This window comes from Taurulus bubalis (genome assembly GCF_910589615.1).
Source record: "Taurulus bubalis genome assembly, chromosome: 7".
Classification (NCBI taxonomy): Eukaryota; Metazoa; Chordata; class Actinopteri; order Perciformes; family Cottidae; genus Taurulus; species Taurulus bubalis.
The window spans coordinates 4,551,807-4,576,630 of NC_136595.1; the positions used below are offsets into that span (position 1 = coordinate 4,551,807).

The 24,824-nt window shown below is 43.3% G+C and overlaps 1 protein-coding gene across 1 annotated transcript in view; it reads right to left on the reverse strand.

Moving 5' to 3' along the window:
- Positions 1–18,479: 18,479 nt before the first annotated feature.
- Positions 18,480–24,824, reverse strand: part of lpp (LIM domain containing preferred translocation partner in lipoma) — a gene marked incomplete at its 5' end in the record, with an annotated part of 85,138 nt that continues 78,793 nt past the window's right edge. The window contains 3 exons of the mRNA XM_079220709.1: positions 18,480–19,706; positions 22,879–23,034; positions 23,961–24,081. Coding sequence (XP_079076835.1) covers positions 22,906–23,034; positions 23,961–24,081 — 250 coding nt within the window. The 3' untranslated portion in view covers positions 18,480–19,706; positions 22,879–22,905. The remainder of the gene's footprint in view (positions 19,707–22,878; positions 23,035–23,960; positions 24,082–24,824) is intronic.

Here is a 24,824-nt window from a genome sequence, read left to right on the forward strand (position 1 = left end):
TACTATGTACTCATGAATGGTTCTGCAATAATAAAGGCATTCTGAACTAAACATTTTCTCCAAAGTGAGCTGCAAGTCATCTAATGGAAGCAGTGATAAGTGTAAAATCCTGGACAACTCCCCTGACACCCTCTTGTAGATCTGAATCCAGACAGCGCGCTCTGAAGTGCTGCACTTTCATGGGAGGAAAAAAAAAGACGCCTGCTCCTATGGCAACAGAAAATCAGTTAAATGAAGACAAACAGGAGGCCTCTGAACCTCCACCTACGCATGCACTAAAAAACACAACCTTCCTTTCACAAATCCATCAATGTGGTAACTTTGTAGACTCGCTGAATGCTAATGGCTCGTAGCATGCACCGCTTAAATAGGTCACGACTGGGAATAATTGTATTAACTGCTGTAAATAGAAATAAACAGGGAAAAGTGAAGAGCAGTAATGGCTCGTCGGGATCTATTCTGAGGCTTTCTCAGAAAATGGCGCAGAAGTCTTGAGGGAGGCACTCAATGTCACAATTTGGCTTTTTGTATAAAAAAAACACACTGCCATCTGCTTAAGAAAGCCAATTATGAACAGAGAGACAGGAGCGCAAAAAAAGAAAAAGCTGATAACATTCCTCCATCAATGTGCTTCAACGGTGTTCGCTCAATAACACAGATAAAATATGAGCTATTATTCCTCTTTACCTTACATCTCAGAATGCATTTAACAGCTATTAAGTGCTCAGTGATTCAGAGTGGGCGATATTACGTATATGAACTGGAAGATTCAGTTATCTTCAGTGTGATCCGTCCAGTCCACTGGGCTGGAATGTTCTGTCTGGCTCTGAGAACACACCGCCAAGAACAAGCTGTTCCCTGAACGCCACACAGATATGTGCAGCGGAGGCCTTCAGTGAAAACTGCAGGAAGTTGATCAAGTCTTCCATCGGCCAAAAGTTACCCGAGCTGGTCAGATGCACATAATCACAACATGTTTGCAGACTCGCTGGAGAAACGTCATCGCGGCGATGAATTCCTAGCAGCAGTCGACTGCTTTCGTCTCAAACAAATCTCTCTGCCCCTCTACCTCAGGAGCTACATTTACTCGACAGCAGATTCCTAATGTTTTCTGGTCAAGTTGCTCTACTCTCTCTCTGGCAGGCGAGCACAAGGTATTCTTTAAATGTTTGAACAGATGGCTCCCAAGAAGTCTGGGGGTAAAAATATAAAACACGTGCGAGAGGCTTGAGAGCTCAGAATGCCATCTATTCTTCATCCCTTATCTCCTCTGGGATCCCGGCCTGGGGGCTGATGGTTTTTGTTGAGGCGCATGCACACTCGGCCAAAAACAACAGCCAAATGGTAATATGTAATTTGGAGGTTGTCTACGGTATGAAAGCATTCCACTGAGAGCAGTGCTGTAGATGCAAATCACGACTTTAAAAAAACCTAAATTACACTCTGAATGTCTCCGTCTCCAAATCTCCCCATTTCCATAATGTAAGCTGGAAATATTGTTCCTGCTCTACTGGAAGGGAGATTGCAGTCGCGCTCACTGACATACACTTCTGCTTTAACCTTTTAATGGCGCAATCCAGAAAAAAGTAAAAAAGAAAAACCTCCCATTTCTTTACACCTTTGGACACTAACAACAAAAAGTGACAGGAAGCCATTGGCGTCCCCACAGCCATGCCTCCCGCTTTCACTCCAATGTTTTCCATGACAATATTCAGTGTTACTAACTTACTAGCAGTGGACATTGAAATTGGTAGCACTGCTTTTAGTTGTTGTTAAAGTTATGCGCTCTATGTTGCAATGGCGCTCTGTGTCGGACACACGAACACGTTGTTATCGCTGCTGTTCAGATGGTGGAATAGTGTCCGAAACCTACGATCCGACATCCACATCCACTTCCCACCACGACTGTTTTTTCATTTGTGACACAACAATTTGTGGCACTTTCCACGTGCAACACTGTGAGCGTCTTCCCATATGGAAACAACATCACGTGTCCCCCGCTCCGGCTCTTCACTCGGCCCTTGAGTGCGGCCGCTCGAAAGAACGGCAAACACATTTGAAGTCCGACATGGCCGCATGACACGTCTTACAAACTAGTCCGGTTCGAGCATTCATCCCTTAGTCATGTTGACATTTCGCTCAAAGAAGCGCTTTTCCTCAGCACAACCTCACATGGCCTCCAGTGGCTCCAGACTCTTAGTCACCTCAAGAAATGTTCCCACATTCATTTATATAATTTGTCTGATAAGTCCTCTGAAGAATCAAATAATAATCATTTATCATCACCACAAAACAGGCCACATGTCAAGAGCGGTTTCTCTGGCTTCCTAGAAGGAACCCACCTGAAAAGCGCCGAGGTGCTCATGAAAGGGTTAAGATGTCTACGTCTGCATGGAGACTCAGCATCACCTCCGGCCCGTGGACACATTACTAACTTCGCTCTAGGACCCCAACGTCTCTCCGCCTCATATCCTAAATCATCAGACTGCCCAAACTCTGCCCCGGAGAAGAAGAAGAAACATTTGACAGAAACAAAACACAGATCTCTTCAGTTTTCTCAACGTATCCCTGGGGAATATACGGCGAGATGAAGACACAGTGTGAAGGGTGACATGTATAAAACATGAGCGGATTGGGAGAGAGAGGTGAGCGCTGCCTCGGAGAGACGACTAAATCTAAAGCGGATGTCTGATTTATATCTGATTTATGATCCCCCTAACCTTTTAACCTGACGGTTTCGAGCTGCTACTGTATATTTCAAACAATTTAAGAGAGATGTCAGTCGGCGTGCACTCTGCTCCTCCTTTGTTTCTCTCTCCGAAAAGACGACCCTGTACATTAGCTCATACGGTGCGAGTATATCCTCCTCACACGGCAGAGCCACTCAATGCACAGCGGGTTCGTCTTGTTCGGATACGTGAGAACGCTTTCCAGAAAGTTGGACGCAAATGCGGAATAACACGGGAATAACATTTGTGAAATCCATTGCGAGGACAGATTTTTCCCATTAACTGTTTCTGCGAGCAGCGACGGAACATTATCCGCATTGTTGGGATCCCACGTCAAGTCTTTGCCACTCAGAGGATACGAGATGAGAGAGCTGACAGCTACACAGGAAAACACATTACTATTTCAGTTGGCGTTGCTGCTTCCGTGCCGCTCTACAACCATTTTTGGAGTCATCCCTTACCCTGCTCTTAATTGTTAATGATTTCTTCAAATGCAAAAAGCCGCCCCCCGCTCGCACTCTCCCCCTTCGGAAAGGGGGCCGCGTTTTGATGTAAATCCGAGGGGTTAATCCGCAAATTAGGTTTCCGCCGGCAGTGTGTGTGGATGTTGTGAGAATGGGAGATCGTGCCAGGAGCACGAGAGTGTGCCGTCTGCCATGCAAACCTGAACCGCAGACTAGATCTTCAGAACGACTTTCATCACGTAGCTCAGAATCATTTACCGGTGGGATGGAGGGCATGTGAAACACGCGTGGCCAGTGAGGGATGAGCAGGCGAATAATATAAACACGGAGAGCATGGTTATCCTCAAAAGGGCTTGTTAAAAATTGAAGAGTTGGGGGAAGGGAGGGCCTCCTGTTAGATCTCTAATTCAATAGAGCCTGCTGAGTGTGGAATACAGACACCAAGATGCCATCAAACAACTGCATGTAGGCTACATGTCTAAAGAATGCATCAGTCATATTTAGCGACATTTTAGCAGAAGCCTCGATCAGAAAATCATCATAATTCAAAGTCCTCATGGATTTGATGTAAATTAAAAAATCTCTGTCCCAATAAATACTCTTGTTTCCTGGCCCCTAAAAAAAGAGAATTCCTCCTTTATAAATTTCCTTTTAGATTTCAGGGCAAGAAGTATAGGAGGCCAAATGTGTAAATCTATTCTCATATGCTAGCTAAGTCTGATTCTGGTTGATGACACTTTTCACAACCCGGCGGATGCCAGTCAAAAGTGCTGATGCTTTCACTTTGAGTTATCGGCGTGAGCAAACAAGCCAGCAGGTTAGTCAACATGTGACGTAGTCTTTCAACAAGCATTATTATTGTCTTTTGCTCGCAGCACAACAATCAGAACCATTTATTGCCAAGTAAGTTTTCACATACAAGGAATTTGTCCTGACGGGAGGCGCATAACATTTAACAATAAACATTTAACGATAAACATAAAACAGAGTGCGATAAAAGGGAGAATGAATATTTACAATTGGGTGTACATGCTTCAGACACGGCACTGACGCGTTATCACCAAACCAATATGGCGAACATGTCATATGAAAGGTAGTTACTGAATTGAAATGTTTTATCTTGTTTAGTTAGCATATTAGCATGTTAGCGAGACACTGCGGTTGCAGGAGCATTAGCTTAAACATCAAAGCTACTTATAGCCGCGTGCAGTCACCGAATACCGTACCTAGAAAGTGCTGCGCTAACTTTTTACGATTTTAGTTGGGCCCATCGCACTGGCTCCCTCGACTAAAAGTCAATGGGATTTATTTCCATTGGATTTTTTATTATTGCAGTAAATAAGCTCCGGCAAACAAACGCCCATGATACTTACACATTTGAAGAGGTGATCTACTGCATTTTCTACCAAGAAGCTAGCGTCATATCCCGATGCCAAGTTCTGGATCCAGGCAAAGTTTATTAAACACTTCCTTTCAGATTTACATAGCTGTGCTTACACATGAAAGATTACAATTCAAAGAACAGTTGGACACCCGTCAGCTGGCAAACACATCTTCACTGTAATTACCTTGAATAAAGGACGTCAAAGAACGACAGGTTGCTAGGAGACTGTAGCAGAAAGAGCCCAAGAGATGCATTAATGCTGACCTTCAGAGGACAAGGTAAGAAGATGAAAAGGGTGGATGGAAAAGGATTTTTTAAAGTAAATATAAATCAGTAATTTATTGTTTGACAAACAAAACTAACCATTCACAAATGATTAGGAATTAATGAAGTAGATTCACCAAGGCTTTGAAGTTAATACCGTAAGTTGCCGTTTGGAACTAACATCCCTTGACTCACTCTTTCCATGACTCATGGTGTAAACAACACTTCACACTGTGGTTCTAATACAGCGTTGACTCCAGTGCATTGTCTTTTTGGTTACCGATGCTGACAGCTTGATTTAGGTTCCCCCAACATCCAGTACGAATCCTGGAATCTACACCAGACACACTGACCGCTGCTGCAGGCCACAGAAACACCATCATATTTGAAATAGCAGGAGAGTTTCCATCAACATCCACCAGTCGTGTGTGTGTGTGTGTGTGGGCCCCTCTAGCTGAACTGTGTGCAGATGTGCCTCAAACATGAGTCCCTCGTGTGCCGAGAGCCACGGTGTGAAAGCCGGCCTCACGCTGGACAAGAGCCTATTCCAATCAGGTCATCTATCCGTCTCGTCTCGGTGACGTAAGACGCTCTCGCCTCGGTGAGAGAGCGAGCGCCGCGGGGTCGCCCGGTGGAGCGGCTGTGTTCAGGGATTGATGACGAACGAGACAAGCGGGATTTACTGTTCAAGACGGTAGCGTCGCTGTGACTGTGTCAGTTTGCTGCTTCTCAGACAAGTGGTCTAAATATTGCACGTGGCCTATATTCAGTCATTGATGTTGGGCAAAAACAACAACACTTTCCTCGCTGGAACTCCAACACTTCCACATCAGAGCATTTTGCCGCTTCCAGGAATCTGTTCATATCCTGAGACATCTGATACTGTTTGAACACTTTCACGTGAGTAACAGCCTCCTGGCAGGACTACACACAGACACTTTAATGCTCAACTATTTGACAAAATGAGCTTCCATCAAATACAACATGCAGAAGGAATATTTGTATAAGTATGTGTGGTGAAGTCAACCTCAAGCCCATCTTGGTGCTCATGGACTCAGACCTGAATTTCAACAGCCACAATAAGGCAATTACAAATGATTCACGATAAAATATTATTTATTTTATTTAAATGAAAAAAATTAACAAGCTCTGAACCAAGTATTACTTCTAATTATTACCTCATGAGTTCCCAATGTGTCATATAATGCGAATTCATGTCATGCATTTATTAAATAAGGAATGCATACATATTTACAATAAAACTTTCATGCACTGCATAAGTCCTTTACAACTGTCACTTGAACAAACCACAATATGATATTTTCAGTTGCGGAGCGAACAAATCATTTGTCTATCAGAAATCCAAGAGGACAAACGTTCCCTGAGCTGTGGTGCGTTCACAGCCACTACACGCGGCCTTGGAGACGTAATCAATGATGTTGATTACACTATCAAACACAGAGGAACAGGGAAAGAAAGGAGACAGCGTCACGCCATAAAAAAAACGTGAAAAAAGCATCTTTGCTTGATTTTTTTGTTTGCTTCAATGGACACAATTCTTATGTATCCAAACAGAGGTGCTGACATTGTAAGAACAAGCATGCTGTGTCTGTCATTGATTAAGTCCATTTCTCGGCTGTTTCATTGCGCTCAACCTTTTTTCTTTTTCTGCATCTCGAGCAAAAGAACCCACTCAACGAAGAAGCGAAAGTGTAACATTTGAATTAGGAGCTGTTTTTCTCAGGCGTGGCGGTCGCATTGTGTCGACACTCTTTCACTTAATTGGGGACGTTCACTGGTGAATGGACTGTGCTGGAGTGGTAACACACACACACACACACACACACACACACACACACACACACACACACACTTCTTAATCACAGCTGGTTGATCCTGAAGAAAAACACTGTTAGTCTGAATCATTTTCTCGGCAGCGTTTTTAATAAACTGGAGCCTGAGAGAGGATGCAGGATGACGGCTACAGCAGGTTAATAAAATGGCTTAATACTGTTTATTGAAACTGAATCATCAATGTACTGTACTGCGTATGTGAGCAGAGGGAATAACATTATCCTGTTGGCAGGGCCAGCACCTCACAGCCCTTTGCTGCATATGTTTCTCTGGCCTCTTTCTGGTCTATTGTCATGCTAGTAGCTTTATGAAGCTGTATTTAGTTAGCGCTAAATGCTAACGGCAGTTAATGTGCCCACAATGACAATGCTAACATGCTAACGTTTAGCAGGCATAACGTTTGCCATGTTCACCGTCTTAGTTTAGAATGCTAACACGCTAACATTTACTTAATAGCATTGTACAGCTGAGGCTGATGGGAGTATCATTAGCATGCATTTGGTCATAAGGCGGCCAGATAACCGTAAACAACAGCTGACAGATGCACACTGACAAACGTGTGTAGTTTTGAAAGGTGTCGGACAATCAATCTATACAACTATACAATCCATATTTGTGTGTTTAATTGCGTTATTACACAGGTTTTGGGGGATTTTGGGGGACAAAAGATGGTTTAAAGTTGCACTCGGTAGGTGTGCTAGGGGCTGAATTAATGCTGAAAATACATATGCGCTTACATGTGAATATGCCTGAAGGTTTGGTACACTTAAGAGTACTTAAAGGTTGGAAAACCTGGTCAACCTTAATACAATCGATGATGGCAGTTCATGAAAAACCTCTGGAGCTGATACATTTCATCCTGTGGGGCAAATGCTGCTGTGAATAAAATGTCATGGCATCCCAAAGCTGTTGAGACATGTCCAGGGCTCTCAAGTTTTTAAGACAGGTAAGAGTGACATATCCTCCTCCTCCTCCTCCTCCTCCTCCTCCTCCCCCCTTCCCACTCACCCCCAGGCCGCGCCTCCGCCCATGCCGTATGCCCACAGACCAGCCCCCCCATATTATTATTAGCTTTATTTTCATTGGTTGCTGGATTACATTTCACCCAGATACAACAGATACGTTTTTCTGATTGGCTATTCGTGTAGCCCATTTCTTTTTTTTGATTGGCTGATGAGTGGCACCGCGGCAGAACTCCAGGGGATTCGGGGGAGACGTGCTTGATTCCTCCATGGTGAGGGCAGCGCGACCAGGTCATGTTTGTGCGCTGCAGCACATTAAATAGCCTAGAGTTTTTTTTCAGCGTGAGAATACGATGTGTGGCGGGAGGGCGTGACTTAAGACCGAAATGCGTGACAGTCACGCTCAATGCGTGACACTTGAGAGCCCTGCATGTCACTTAAAACCACACATTTCAAACTCATGGCGACAATTTAGAGGAAAAGTCAGGAAACGGCCAAAGGCATTATACATCATGAGAACTTTGAATATCCGTACAAGATTTCCCGCCAATCCGTCTTCTATTTGTTGAGATATTTCAGTGAACCGAAAGGCCGACGCGGCTCTCCAAACCGCTAACATGGATAAAACCAATGTTTCCAATCAATTGTCAAGCAAATTTTGTGCCAAAAAAAGAAATGTGAATTAGGTCCATTTCCATCCACTGGTTTGGAGCCAATACACTCGGCGACAGCTTAGCTTGGTCACAAGTTGGCGCTGGCTGCAATCCGCCGGGAAACAAAGTGGAAGAGGAAACATAACAAGTCGGCTCGGCCATCTACGATAGAAAAGTGGAGCGAGGTCTTCAGGACTTTGTTCATCTTTCTGTCACTTACTATTGGCCATGCTTCTTGCAGTTCAGAGACGTTATGGGAATATCTGACGCAAATCAGTCATGTAAGTTTACTCAGTTCATTGGTCGCTACGGCAGAATGTAGTCGGCAAAGGATTTACCAAAAGATAAATGAGCAAATTCACTATTTGTTTTCAACAAAGGCTAATACCACCTTATGAGCGCTTAACAAATCGGGTTTTTTTTGGCTATTGAGGAAGTTTTACCAAATTTAGCTGTGGAAGCTTTTAAAGCTATACAGCTGATGTATAAAGCTAACATGTGTAAATTGAAACACAGTTTATAATAACTAAATATAACTGAGGCAAACTGGAAACTTGCAAGCAAAATACATAGAGCTCGTCACCAGAAGACACAACAGGCTGTTAGCATCAACCAAACCATTGAAAAGACGGTAGAGAGAGCAGCGCGAGGACTTTGTGACAAAGCAGAGGAGCTCAGGTTCAAGCATCTGAAGTCTCTTCTTCAGTAATTCAACTCAAAGAGGCGGAGTTGGATTAGTTTGAGTGCCTGGGCAACACAGTGATGGGGGGAGGGGCGACAAGTTGGATGTGAATAATTTATCACTGATGTTTCCACTGTCTTTGTTCTGGGTCCAAGGGATCCGGGTTTTAAGTTTTAATAGCATTTGTGGCTGGACTTATTATGTGTGATCAAATAATTCTCAGTCCTGGGATTTAAAAAAAAAAAATCTATTCTTTCCTTCTTTTTTGTAGCGATGTAAGTTACTGAGGCCTCGTGGGTACAGCTTCTCTCTACCCTTCACCCTCTTGATTTTAATACTGCAAAAACACACAGATGTGTCTCTGGTAATTTCATGACTACGCACTCATCAAAGCTACTCAATCATTCATCGATTTAAACATTTACTTTGGTAAAAGTTCACATTATTGAGCCTAACTGGAAACAGCAGATGGATCGAGTAAGACAGTAAGTTACACTTGTTAATTCTTGAATCTCGCAAGGCCCCGTTGTGGTGAAAGGAGTGCGTCCGAGCAATATATGCTAATCCTGCACGGTCTTTGTATATATTATACTTTTAAACCCGTCTCAATGAAACAAACACCGCAGCTGCAGAGGTTTAAACTACAAAGACAGAAACGGTTTTATCTGTAGTTAAAAGAGAGGAGACCTTGGCTTGGTAGCTGGCTTTTGAGATCATTTTGGGCACTGATGTTATCTTGTCTGAGGGTGATTATCATGTGATATGAAGAGAGAGAAACTCAAGAACGCAAATTGGAGCCGATGATGATCGTGAGGCGTCTCTTCTCATCGTCACCTGGTGTTGACAGTTGAACTCTGGGATGTCTGGAGTTTCCATTCTGGAGCTTCGATTCAGACACACGGTTATTAAAAAGCTCATGGACTAAGAGAGAGATTGCGACATGTTTGTGGGCTTCAGAGAAAAGGAGGCTAAATATTAATTATACGACAACCTCTGAAAAGAAAACGAAACAGTTTCAAAATCAGAAGAAAACTAGAAATTATGATTTAATCTAAAAGGTATATCAACATGCAAGAGAAAGTTAGATTTTAGTACATTACACACCACTCACCAACTTTACATTATTTAAAAAATGAATTATTATAATTAGTTATTTATAATAACTAGTTTGCATTTATATATATATATATATATATATATATATATATATATATATATATATATATATATCAGGGCTGTCAAAGCTTTTTTCACCGAGGGCCACAAACAGAAAAATATATGAAAGTCTGGGCTACTCAGGTGAGGTATATAGCCAAATGAATCAAATGAGGTCAATTATATATATATATATATATATATATATATATATATATATATATATATATATATATATATAAATATATAAAAGAATCACATCAGAGGAAATTTGGCCTTTTCCAAGCTCCAGTAGAAGTCGGTAGGGAGAGAAACTGAAGCTGGTTCTTCAGAGATTCATCACTGCATCTCCATCAGTTCTAGTTCAGACTCTCTTCACTTCTTCTGCATCATCAAGAAGGGAGTCGAGAACAGCTTGAATTCGTTCTCAATGGCAGAAAGATCTGGGAAGCGCAGACTGAGTTCTGTCATTTGATGTGATGACAGACACATATTTCCTCTTTTTCGCAGAAAGGTTGACCTCTGGAAAATGGAATACATGTATATATATTTTATACATGTAAATATGTATATAAATATATATAAAAGATACAAATATGTATTAAAAGTGATCAAAAGCTTGAGGTTTCATGGAACGGCGTGGAAGTGGTGTGACGACGATTTCATATGGTTCGTGATCATGCAGCAAGCTGTTGTAACTCCACTGTACTTTCTCACAACTGTTCCAAAGTTAACATGCTTTATGAGAGTATTGGCTTGAAGACTTCTGCATGTCAATATGAACTCACAGTCAGAGCGCCACCTACTGGGAAACTATGGCAATTTGAACTAGAAATGAAGGACGAAAATGAAATTAGCCGACTTCTGGTACGGTTTAGAGCATGGTCCCAAGAGACTTATTTGTAAGTGTATATGTGGTATATTTGCCCATCAAATGTTGTATGTCTATGTTGAACGTACTGCAAGGGCTGCTTTGTTGAATTTAGTTGAATTTTCTCCTGAGAAGTCCATTGGTCCTTTTCTTCTGAACACAATGAGATACAAACAAGCTTTTGATATATTTGCATGAAATTGAACCATTAATGATCCACAGAGAATTTTGTACAAATTAAACCCAGCGTTTAGGAAGATTTGGGAATAAAATTGTTTTTCACAAAATTAAAAATAGTTGAAATTCTAAGTCGGCGGAGTTTAATACGACCGCGTACTTTTTTGTAGAGCAGACACAGCCGGACATGTGTGCCAAATTTCAGGTCAAAAACTGTGGGCTATCACATCTCACAGGTTGTCAAAAAAAAACATGTTTTTTAGGGGGCGCTATCTGACTTCCTGTACGGTTTAGAGCATGGTCCCAAGAGAGGTATTTTTAAGTTTACATGTGTTACATATGGCTACCAGGTTTCATACATGTAGGTCAACCGTAGCGCTGGGGCTGCTTAATTGAATATTTGTAGGGGGCGCTATCGAGCCAAAGTGTCATTTTGAGTCATTCAAATCACATCAGGGAACTACATCTTTGCCTTTAATTGTGTGTGCCAAGTTTAGTTACGTGTCGAGCATGCCTAGTCCCTTAAAAGTGACTTTATTGTTGACCGCGAAGGATGGGTCGCCACGGCAACAGCGTTACACAAAAAATCAAAAGCTTTGTGGGCTGGCGTCATGAAAGTCTTATATTTGTGGAGAAGGAATTGGAAATTGATCTGATTGACCGACTAAGAGAAGCAAGCCAAAGTATAGAATATTTACTTCCTGTTGCCATTAGGTGGCGCTATGACTCTAATTAAAAAGTAGACTGCACATGTCTTCAGGCCTGGAGGCTGATCAAACATGTGAAACCTGGAAAGGATCTTATCATGTGGAGTCGAGTTACATCGGTTTATTCGGTCATGGCGAAGGATCGAACTTCTGCGATGGACCGACGCTACGCCGTTCAACGGATCCTTACAATCTTCAAGGTGATGCACTACCAATGTCTTAAGTCTGTTCCGACGCATTTTGAGAGGGATCTGAATAATCTGTGAGGAGCACGGTGTACAAGTAGAAAACATGTAACTTCCTGTTGCCTTTAGGTGGCGCTATGACTAGGATTAAAAATGATCATATGGATGTCTTCAGGGTCAAGAGGTCATGGCATATGAGAAATATGGAGTAGATTCCATCATGTACGGCCGAGTTAAAACAATTTCCATTTTCATGGAAAATGGTGTCTCTTTGCCGCTGCTCTGCGCTCACATAGTTCAATATTTTGAAAATCCTGAACGAACTTTTCCCTGCAAAGGTCTCAACATCATATTGCCCGAATGTGAAATCAGTCGTGTCTAATCTCTGAGGAGTTAGTCAGAATACAACGCCTGAAAACAAGGAAAATGCCAAAATTGAGCGGTTCACTGCAGCGCCCTCTAGTGTCTGAATATTATGAAACAATTTGAGTACGTTAAGGGACACAATGTTGACATATGCTACAAAGTTTGTGAAGATAGGCCAAATAATTTAGAAGTTATGTGTATTGACATATTGAGCCACGCCCCTAAGAGGTTAATTGGTTAATAACTTACGAACGCAATCAACAAAGTGGGAGATATCCTTTGATCAGATTGAGCCAATGATTATCCCAGGGCTCTCAAGTTTTTAAGACAGGTAAGAGTGAGCGCGGCCGGGATTACATTTCACCCAGATGCGACAGATACGTTTTTATGATTGGCTATTCGTGTAGCCCATTTCTTTTTATTGATTGGCAGGGGATTCGGGGGAGACGTGCTTGATTCCTCCATGGTGAGGGCAGCACGACCAGGTCATGTTTGCGCGCTGCGGCACATTAAATAGCCTAGAGTTTTTTTTCAGCGTGAGAATACGATGTGTGGCGGGAGGGCGTGACTTAAGACCGAAATGCGTGACAGTCACGCTCAATGCGTGACACTTGAGAGCCCTGTTATCCACTGAAAGTCTCGTAAGAAATGGACCCAGCGTTTAGGAGGAATGGGCAAAAATGTGCTTTTTACAAAATTCAAAATGGCGGAAAATCTAATTAGGCGCATTTTAATTTCACAGATGAGTTTTTTGTAGAGCAGTCCCACCCGGACATGTGTGCAAAATTTCAAGTCAATCGGTCAAAGTTTGCAAAAAGGGTGGGCTTTCACAACTAAAGGGGGCGCTATAGAGACATTTTCTCAGACTTTTGGCCGACACCCAAATTATATTAAAATTTTCGCCGAGTCGGATGGGTGTGCAAATTTTGAAGAATTTAGGTTCATCCCAAGCACCTCTTTTCCCTGCGCATTGGTGAAGAATAATAAATAAACATTCGAATAACAATAGGTCCTCGACTCTGACTACGTCAGTACTCGGGCCCTAATAAATAAACATTAGCATTTCAATAGGTCCTCGACTCTGACTACGTCAGTGCTCGGGCCCTAAATATAACAATTACAGCAATAATAACCATAACGATAATACAATAAACTAGTAAAGTAAAGAGTAATGGATAAACAATTTAAATAATTAGCTATACGTTAAACATAAAGTTACATAATTAGCTAAAACTGATGAAGTCATTATTTAAAAGTAATGGATTAACTTTTGAAATAAAGTAATTGATAAATTGTTGCAATAGCTAGCTAGACTTAATTGATAACAGTCGAAATGAGGAGTTAAAAGAAGTAACTTTCACAAACCGACCTCAACGATCCTTTTTCATGGACATGCACTTGAATCAACTGAAATGCAAACATCTGCAACATAACATGTGGTGTTGATGAAGGGGACTAGAGTTCTTCTGGTGTGTTTTTGTGGAAACCACAGCACCAGCATCCTTTCCCTGCTTTGCTGAATTGTCCTGGTTTGCACTCTGATGGAACACAGTCCTGTTTGTAAGCATGAAAAGCCGCCTGGTTCACATGGAAACACGTGGCTCTACACCTATTAAAATGTTATCTGTGAAGGTTCAGGTATAATTGGAAGCACTCAACAAACCCACCAACTGTCAAGCAAACAAGAAAGCGCTGTTCCTTTTGCGCCTACCGCTCTGGCATTCAGATATCCTCGGCTGGCTTAAGCAGGCGGCCCCGCTTCAGTGTGAGAATGAAAGTTCACGGCGAAACACAAGGTTTTGCATCAAATCCATGGACGACTCTGCTTCTTACCCTTAGGTCAAGGGGTGACAGCTCAAAGAGCGCCTTAAATCATGAGAACTGCTTTACCTTTCAGTGGAGCTGGAGAGACGCACCTACACTAAGTCAGTAAAGTCTGTGGACTTATCCGGATCTGAACCCCTCCCCTGTGCTGCATATAAATCAGCCGAGGGTGCAGTGTGAACCCGACAGTCAGACTGTGGCACGGAGGGTGAGGGGGAGTGATGGGTGGGATGAGGAGAGAGGCAAAGGGCAACAAGCGGCACTGCGTTATTACTCTCATTGTGTAAAACATCGTGGAATACAACAGGGAACTGACGAGGGTGCAGAACACGGTTGTGTTGTGTGATTGAACCAACGCAACCAACAGGCTCCAAGGCGTCGGAGAAGACACGACACACAAATCACAGCTGTGTTAACAGCAGAAGAGAGTAGAGTAGAGGGGGAGGAGTCAGCGGGCATTCAACAGCATTATGAAACAATGCAAGGTGTTTTGAGAAAGTGCAAAACTTGAGGGGTCCTTGAGCATGCGGACATAACTGGCCACCCAAAATGTTATGTTTACTGCAGCAGAATGCGAGACTAGCCGTGGACAGACAGACACACACTCACCCACCCACCACCACCCTCCTGGCTGTGATGATAATGAAACAAATAACCCAGGCTCACAGCTCTGATGTCACGTTGGAGTTTAAAATTATAATAAGAAATCCTTCTCATGCCCACAGTGACAAATATAGATATTGTTGTGCGTTCTGTCTACGCTTTTATTAAACACTATTACTATCTTCGTACTTGCAGAGGCCTGTTGTTGTTGATGCAAACAGGAGGTATACTGTAACTAATAACAGTACTGCATGTATTAAGTCATTTTTAGCTCGAACACATTCTCCACGGCCTCTCTGGACTCGTTTCTCTGGCCTCTCTGGACTCGAAGGCTGGAAGCCTGAGGAGAGGAAATCCAAAGAAACGTCAGTCGGCTGAGAGGAATAGAGAGACGGATGCCATCCAACATTCAACAAAATGTGACAGAGAAAGAAACTCTGCTGGACTCTGCCCATTGTCTCTTCCTGTGTGTGTGTGTGTGTGTGTGTGTGTGTGTGTGTGTGTGTGTGTGTGTGTGTGTGTGTGTGTGTGTGTGTGTGTGTGTGTGTGTGGAAGCCAAAGAAATAACAATATGGGGACATATTTCTCTGCCAGCATTAGTAACCGATCTTAGTTATGAAAGGACGCCCTTTGGCAACGCGCAGTAATTCAAGGCGCAGTCTCTCGTGTCCAATGAGGAAAGTTGATTTTGTGTCATATTGTGATGGATTTTTTTTGGGTGAAAGACGTGTTGAGAAGCTGTTGTTGAAACAAATGAACTGCAGTAAACAGCAATAGCACCGTGACGCCCCTCGTTTTATCCAGCTGGACTTCATTATCAGGCAGTTTACTCCCCAACGTACTAAATCAATTATCACTAATGCATTAATATCTCTGCCAGACTGCAGATATCCAGTCTGCTGCAAGTCTTTCTGCGGTAAGTTACAGTGTGCGTCAGCGGGCCCAACGTGGCTCCACAATCGCAGCTGATTCTGATGAAGCCCACGATCAGAAAGGTTCAGGATGCACGAAGCCTCCGAGTTTATTATTCTACAAGTAGATGCCAAGAAACAGGTCTTCAAATTCTGTCCTCACATTCAAAAACAAAGAGGACGAACGGGGAGGATGGACACCACATGTGCAGCGCTCCCCTCTGCTGCGACGGTTTCTGGGACTTAACACACGTGTTCCAGTTCAGGCTGAGATAAAGGTACGGCCACTGGAGTCATTTAAGGTAGCGCACTCAATGAGTCCACCGGGTAGAGTGTGTGTGTGTGTGTGTGTGTGTGTGTGTGTGTGTGTGTGTGTGTGTGTTGGGCTTCTCACATAAGTCAGTGCACAGATGTTTCTTCAGCGTTACCTAACAGTCTAGTCTCGCTAGCAGAGCAGTGCTGTGAGTCACATGTTACCGGTCCGTACGCTAACATCATGACGTCCAGAGCATTGAGAGCCAGCGCCGCTGTGACAAAGTGCACCGCTCTTTAAAATGTAGCTTTCATTTTGGTAACTAAAAAAGAATTGCACTTTTTGCAGGTTAAAGTTGCACAAATATTGATTGAAGTGATTCTGAACTAAACTGGTGACATTTCTAGCTCGTTAGCTCCCAGCTAATTCATACGTTACCATGCAGAAGAGATACATACATATGCAAAGGATTCATTCAGGGCCGTACAAAATATATATTTCACCTTCGCTTTCAGCATGAACATCCTGTTGTTGTTTTATTGGCTATCACATCTTAATGCAAAAATAAACATTGGTTTGGTGTATATAATGACATTTTAATGTATTTAACAAAAATAACAACCATAGGAGTACAAATGATTTGTGCATCTTAAACATGGACAGTGACACAACAGTGTGTGTAGTCGATGTGAGTGAGTCCTTTAATGCCGAGACTTCTGGGATGGAGAAGGTTTTGGCTTCTGAGCAACCCGGGACAACAACTAGCTTTAGGTTTATGTCACATTACTTCCACCAAAAGATTATACTAATAATGAAGGAAACGTTCTAGTTCTTTCAAATGTTTAGATGGAAGAGATCACAGTAAGTCATAAAGACGGGCTGCCACCCTTGAACTCTCTGGGACGCTCCGAGCAGTTGAAGGGAAGGGAAAGAGAAAGAAAAGGCCTGATAACGGTTTCATACAACGTGCACATTGGGGACGGCTTTGGATTTGTGTCTCAGAGCGATCTGTCTTAAGTTCTACCGAGAGCAACACTGACTCCGTGATTACATCACCGCCTTTAGCCAACTCAAGGACGCACACACACACGCAAAAAAAAAAAATCAATGCTCTTGATGCAAATGCACTGCGGGGAATTCACTTTAAAGCTAATAACATTAAGCTGGGAGCCCTGCGATGTCGGCCCACATTGTAATGTTATGTAAATCTGACCGTGTGACGGCTTCATTTAGAGCGGGAGTGTGTGCGCGGTGGTTTCTGGGGTTTTTATGCAGAGGAATAAATTGGAGGGTACATCATGTTGGCTGGAGGGCCCATCACTCATCAATTTGTTTGTAAACACCAGATTTATGTGCAGTAAAGCAAAGTCCTCGGCTAAACTGCTGGAGGGCTTCTCTCTCTCTCGTGCACACACACACACACACACACACACAGACACACACACACACACACACACACACACACACACACACACACACACACAGTATCGCCTCCAGCGTGTTTTTGGAGAGAACAAAAAATGACGAGGAAATCTCCACGTTGCCGGCATTCCAAAACTCTTCAGTGCACGAGACAGAGGGGTCGGGGGTTTGAGCGCGGTGGAGCAATAAGCTGATGATATAACTACCATCTTTACTGTAAGCTACGGGGGTCGGCCACGGATAAATATTTCCGTTTGATTTCAAAACTCGCCGTTACATCAATGGCTGCTGCTGTGTTTTGGCGTCTCGCATTTTCAATGCAACGTTTCAATTTAGCAAAGCGGCAAACGTGACGCTACGGCTGATGCGGACCCACAAGTAGAGGTGACGCATGGAAAGGTTTAAAATCAGGCGGGTCTTTGGGGGAATGGAAAATAATTCAAAATAAATAATACAACTTTTTGGAGGTCTTTTAAGTATAAGGACAACTCAAGCTGAGCAGTACTTCATTGCTGGTTGTGGCCACAAGAAGAGGGCTCACTGTATCTGTGTGTAATTAAACCGGCGTCCCAGATGTGCACTCAAAGAACAGGAGGATTTTTTTCTATTAGGCAGGTGATTCCAATTGGCCTTATGAAGAGTGTTTGGGGACCGGCGGCGCGAGACAGGAGGAAATGAATCGGAGCTGTGTGAGCACAGTCTGTGGCACGCTCTCGCCACCGAAAGGCTTTTTTCATCTTCTTTTTTTTTTTAAATGAATCTTAAAGAGAGAGAAGGTTAAGGAACGAACCTTCTACAGAAGGAGAGGAGGTTAAGGAACGAACCTCTGCTTAACGTGAGGAGAAGACAGAAGGAGAGGAGGTAGCTCGTTACCCGGGTCCTGACCTGGGCCATCCAGCGGAGTCAAAGAGCTCGTGTTAAGCAGCGACGTGGGGGAGGGGGGCTACAGGCCTACATCTGAAAGAGAGGTAAAAATACTGCTAAAAGACCCAAAAAGTACACAGACACGCGCGGCTGTTGCAAAGCTTTTATTAAAGAAAGAGAGAAAGAACGGTAGACTGCATCCCCCCCTTCCATAGATCAAGAACACATGAGAAACAACAGGGTCAAGCTCTTTGTGGCGAGCTGCACACTCGACATCTTTGAAGACGCCGCTGGAAGCGTTTCCCGCGTGGCGGCAGATTTGGTGCGACTTCTTTTCAAGCCGCAATACTGCGATGCGATGGCGCTTTAAAGGCACTTTTACAAACACGGGCGGAACAAAAGACAGTAGAACAACACAAATACGAAAAAAAAATAATCACAAGGCTCTTTTTTCCTTTCTATATACTTGTAGCATCGATCTTCGTGACCGATGTGCTCTGACAGAAGATACAACTAAATGATAATACCGTAAACAGGAGAGTTTGATTCTGTTTTCATGGCACATTGAGGGTGAACTCTGTGACCGCCAGGGTAGGTTTTGTAGAAAGCACGTGCTAATAAGCCAATGATGCACATTTTGAAATGTTAGATCGAAATCATTTAAAACCAGAAAAAGACAGTTTGCAGCTTTTACTTACATTTCAATGTTTTTTAAAAAGCACTTGCTAACTTGCTTTCTATATTAAATAATCTGATAAAATTACTATTTTTAGCCTTCTAGGCGCAACATGCTGCTCCATCGTCTGCCGTTCGGGGATATTTCTCAGCGGGTTCGTCGTTACAAATGACCACATTTACATTCCACATTGTTAAAAAAAATGAATTGGTACAGCTTGAAATGAGCTCACACCAAACGACCAGCGGCTCAGGTCGTCTGGTGGGGAACGCTGACGTATCCGCTCACACATGCTCTGTTCGCATTGATGGCCGAATTATACGAGACATACGACTAGTACAGTTAATATATGCTGTTGACGCTGTCGCCAATCAACTTAAAACAACGCCTCGGCCGTGCGATGGTCACAACTGGCTTCAGGAGCGCCTCAACAGGACGTCGTCGCTTTGAAATCGTCGCGTTGTGCCTTTAGCGCTGCTGTCTAATTATCGCGGCCAGCCGGTCGGACGGCCATCTCTCACGGGCGACGCCGACTGATGCAAGAGTGGAAACCTATACGTATAGCAAAATGATATACACAGTGTGTGTTTATGTGTTTTTGTTGCCTGACAATCGATAAGCAGCTGGATCACTGAGTCAACCGTCCACTTAGTCGATGAGATGGCTCCAAGAATAGACCTCGTGTGGCTGGTGTGACTTACTGTGGGAGATACAAAGGAGAGTAAATGTCAAGGTAAATGTCTTCGGTAACTTGGGAGACGCACAGCTTTTCTCCCACAGTTTGGCTTATTCATAGTAATCTATTTTGAGTAACTGGTAATATAAGATTCATAAAAGACAGCTGGAGAAGAGTGTACATTGGTGTTCCCGGCCTAAGTTTTGTGCACTTGTCGGTTATGAGTTGTTTAAGTTGTTATTGTATTTGCGCTCCAAAGATTGATGGAAACGTTCCCGAGGACACGATGAGTTTAGGTGCCCAAAACCTTCTGGAGGGCCGGCTCTCAGCTCTCACTGAGTTTTTAGCGACTATTAAACACTCTGTGAGATTTCTGTTTTTCTCTATTTTACTGCAAAAACTAAAATGTGTCGTAGCAAAAGTAAATATATTAACGGTCTTATTAGGACAGTCATTTACAAAGCCTTTACCCCAGTTAAAACATCACCACAGTCAATTTACAGTCTGTAAACAGTCTGGTTACATGACAGTCTTTGTGATGTGACCAGACTGTCTACAGGAGGTACAGGAGGGGTGTTGGGATAACCACTTCCTCGTATCCAAAGAGAGGCGGCAAACACCGACATCTCAATGAGGGAGGAGAAGAGTAAAGAGAGTTCTCTGAAGATTATAATCCGTTGCCTTGTTCACAGTATATCCATCCACATGCACAAGAAATCTGTAATCTGGGTTTGGGGAAATACTGTGAACCAATCCGGCCGATAAACAGGCCGATCGGTACTTATCCACTACATTGTCTTTGTTGTTGAAAGGTACCCTGTGGAGTTTTCTTGTAAACAAATTCAACACATAAAAATGCAAAACGTGTTGAATTAATCTCTTTTCTCGAAAGACATTTGCAAAAGAAAAAAAAGATTGCTCGTATAATTTAAAATGTGCAACGTTTACACCCATATCTGCTCGCTAGTTGTCGTTATCTTCTCTGCTTTTGCAGACTCATTGCTTCGTAGCACTCGAGTGCCACCAAATGTCCATCAGCGGACGCCTATAGCATGGACAGATTATGACATTGGACCTTTTGGACACAGACATGTAAAGACACCCCCTTCTATATAGGACACCCGCGACTGAAAGATGCACAAAATGTTGTTTTTAAAAGAGCAGTTTTCGTTTTGCACCCAAGGTGATTGTGTGTCGTTTTTGCGAGCCTGATACTAACGACCCCGTTGGCTTGCAACCGATCGGCCAATCAGATTCCACGAGAGGCCCCTGCCTGCGACGGCGCCACCTCTGTGTATGGACCTGTGTGCGCGGTCAAACTAAATCAGGGACCGATCATGAAAAACAATCACTCAACAGCGCCACTAGTGGTGAAAAGCTCCACCGGGTACCTTTAACTCGCCTCATCGTCGTATTGCTGTAGTAATTATAACAAAGCAACTATTAAATCAGTCAAAATGCCGGTCAGCCGAACGTCATTCTTGGATGGAACAAAATAGTAAAATCGGTCATTTCTTGCGGGGGAAAACTCTTGTGGTCCCTTCTTTGCCCATCGACTCGAAACAAACACTAAATATAAAAGACAAGAGTCACAATCAATTCTGACAAACAGCACAGTGACACACAACGTCACACAGTACCAACAGCATAGTGTTTGATTAAAGGATTACTATAAAGGACACTTGTGCTCCAATCTGTACAGGTAAAATATTTCCTTATTCATAAAAATTTCTGATAAAGTGTCGATGCAATTAACATCACAAATTGCATAGCCATCTCTAATCCGTGTTCTCTGCCGGACTGCGTACACTACAACCACTAATCTAATCTGTGTCGCTGGAAATGAGAGAAAGAGTTACATCTGCTCAAAAACCATAGAGGTCAACTCAAACATTTATACGAGAGCCATGATTGTACTGTTCAGGCCAACAGGAAATGATCTACTGTTTGCATAGAAGCAAATTGGATAGGAAAGTACAAAAGGAAACAGTGTGCTAAAAAGGGAATTGCATTCAACAGCTGCCTGTTGAGGACTTCCTCCTTGACACTTTGTTGTGATTCCTATGGTCCCGATCAATAACATGGAACGTGTAATGTAGTTGCAAGCCGATACGCACGCAGTAAATACGGCAGCTTAAATTCAATTCTTTGGTGTTCACTCGTGCACTTTTATAATGCTTTTCCTATCCGAGTACCGTCTGTGGATTTGCACTGAATCAAACACTAAAGAATACAGAGAAGGTCCTCACCAACACACTGTGTGCTCACAGCTTTTCTAAATACTGACACAGTCACACACACATACACATACACACACACACACACACACACACACCCAGCAGGGCGGGTGTGCTGAACATTTGTGCATGTTTTTATGCTGGAGTCAGACTCCATTTTAGACCCCACAAATAAAATTGGGCCTGCATGCGCACAAACATGGCTGATTATGATACGAGATAATAACACTGAGTGATTATGTATACTGTAAGTGTTGGAGTGATTTTAAGCAATTTGCTTTGAGACATTTTGAGAAACGCTTATTTGCTTTCTTATAGGGAGTTAGAGGAGAAGATCAATATATATATATATGGTTTGGCATAATACATTTAGCTTAGCATGAATACTGGAAACAGCTAGCCTGGCTCTGTCTGCCAGCGCCTTCATCTTTTTATTATTTTATTTGTTTGTATAAAAACAGAAGATTAAAAGTGACAAGTTGCAGTTTAATTGAACTATTTCTGGGCCAAAAGCCGCCTATTTAAAAAAAAGAAAACAGACGAAGCCAGACTGGCTGTTTTTCATGCTAAGCTAAGCAATCCGCCTGTTGAGTTCAGCTTCATATTTAGCGTACTGACATAATAATAATAATTTACTAATTTTAACTTATATAGCACTTTTCTGAACAAGGATAAAAAGTGCTGCATGACATCATTTAACTCTGTCAGAAAGGGGATCAGCGTATTTCCCAAAATGTTCCTTTCACAGCACAGAAAAACAAAAAGACATGGCCTCTTCTGCTGATTGTACCGAGTCAATACATACATGTATGCAGGTGAAAGTGATGTTTTTGTTACTGAAAGTGAATATATATATAAATATATAGATATATGTATATATGCTGAGGAATGCAAGCGTCTGTGGATCTGTGCGTTTGCGCGAGAGAGAAGGAAAGACAGGACTGAGCGAGGGTTATCACAGTGGAGGTGAGCGGGCGGCGGGTCGCTCAGAGGTCAGTGGTGGCCTTGGCGGTGAGGTCCTGGATGCGGCTGGTGTTACAGTTTTTGCAGAGGACGTGTCCGTCCAGAGGATAGCAGCCCTGGTTGTCCCCCTCTGAGAGCAGAGAGCCGCAGTCCTGCAGGAACCAGATACAACAGACACAAAACAGGGCGGTTAGCCATGTGCTCGCAACCCGAAATGAGACGTATATATATATATATATATATATATATATATATATATATATATATATATATATATATATATATATATATCCCTCGACCTGTTTTTGTAGAGGCACAAAAGTAACAATGTTATCTTGCTCTGCTCTGATTGGTTCGGTCTGGGAGAAGATTGACTCTCAATTATCAATAATAAGATCCCAAATGCTACCTGGGTGATGACTGCACTCGTCTCACCGTCTCATATTCATATGTTGTCTCTATCAAAGTGCCCTGTGTGGACCTTCAGTCTGACTCCAGCCTTCAGTGTGTTTCTTTGATCTACAGCCTGTAAAACACTGTGTGCTCCACACTCTTCTTACGGAGTGACAACGGCACAAACAATTTCACTCACTCACTCAGACTCACACACACACACACACTCACACACACACACTGAGAATTACAACTCCATCTACTCACGTCTCCCTGGTGACAAAATACCTTCTCTTGTTGAGCCCCCTTCAGCTGAACTAATCTGCTTTGCTTTCCTTTGACCTTTATGTCTGCCAGGCGCTCGGCGTGCGCTCACACGGCCCGGCTCTGTGACAGCGTGACACGTTGCCCCTCTTCTTTCGGCCCGAGCACGTAGCGCCTCAGCGCCGCTTATCAGCCAGCGAGCGGCGGCTGACAGATGGGTTGCTATGTCGGTCTATAAACTTTGCAGAGGGGAGATGGAGAGCTATCTCCAGGCAGGTGAGAGAGGGATGATCGGGTCCTCGCTGGAAAGGTGACTCTGGGGACGGGTACGAACGATGCTCTTTCGCGGCATAATGGCCGTAATGGTCATTGCAGTGCTCACACAGCAGAGGGGATAAACACACACAGCATGAGAGCCTACCTCGCAGCGGTAACACTGCACGTGGAAGTCGCGGTCCAGGGCCACGATGCGGACGGTCTCCTCCTGGCCCGGCGCCGGCATTATGGGCTCAGAGCACACACAGCAGCGCGGAGCGAACTTCCTGCAGAAATAGAATCAAATCAGATAATAAACGCCAATGTAACATGATGTAACACAATTTGAAAACAGATGTCTTCATAATTCTCCAGGAATTATGAAGAAACATTCAGTAAAGTCAGAACAAAATATATTTTCTGCTTGTTCACCTAATGACCCCTCAGATCTCTCTTGAGCCCAAATTTGGGAATCCATCTTTCAAACTGGTTCAGTTGTTCACACACGAATAAACACAGGATAGATTATACAGTGTCTTCACATAATGACACAGCGAATTAGAGGAAAAGGCCCAGCTTGTGCATTATTTCCTTCGCTTTAATTATTTATTCACTCGACCGTCGAGGTGGCACTAAAAGCAAAATTTTCCCTTCTCTGAAATATTTCATATAAATATATTATTACAGCATTTGAGGAAAAGCTAAACATAGACGGACTTCAGATATCAGAACTGACTCTCGCAGGACCACTTTCGCTTCAGCAACTCTGGAAATGCCTCGAGCGGGAAGCGGTCTGTCCAACAATAGGATCGTTGAGGATATGAGAAGCATGCACGAGATTTCAGGTCGCGTCAGGTGACTGAGGGCCGGCGGACACTTCTATTTCTGACACGAGTGCCTGGGAATGGGGAAGCGGGGGAGTCTGCGTGGCTTTGGGGGAACCGCGGCCCGTACAGTATTTAGACAGAGAGAAAGCTCCGGCCCCCGGGTGTGACTGTTCCTCGACACAAAGGGCTGCTCAGGTCACACT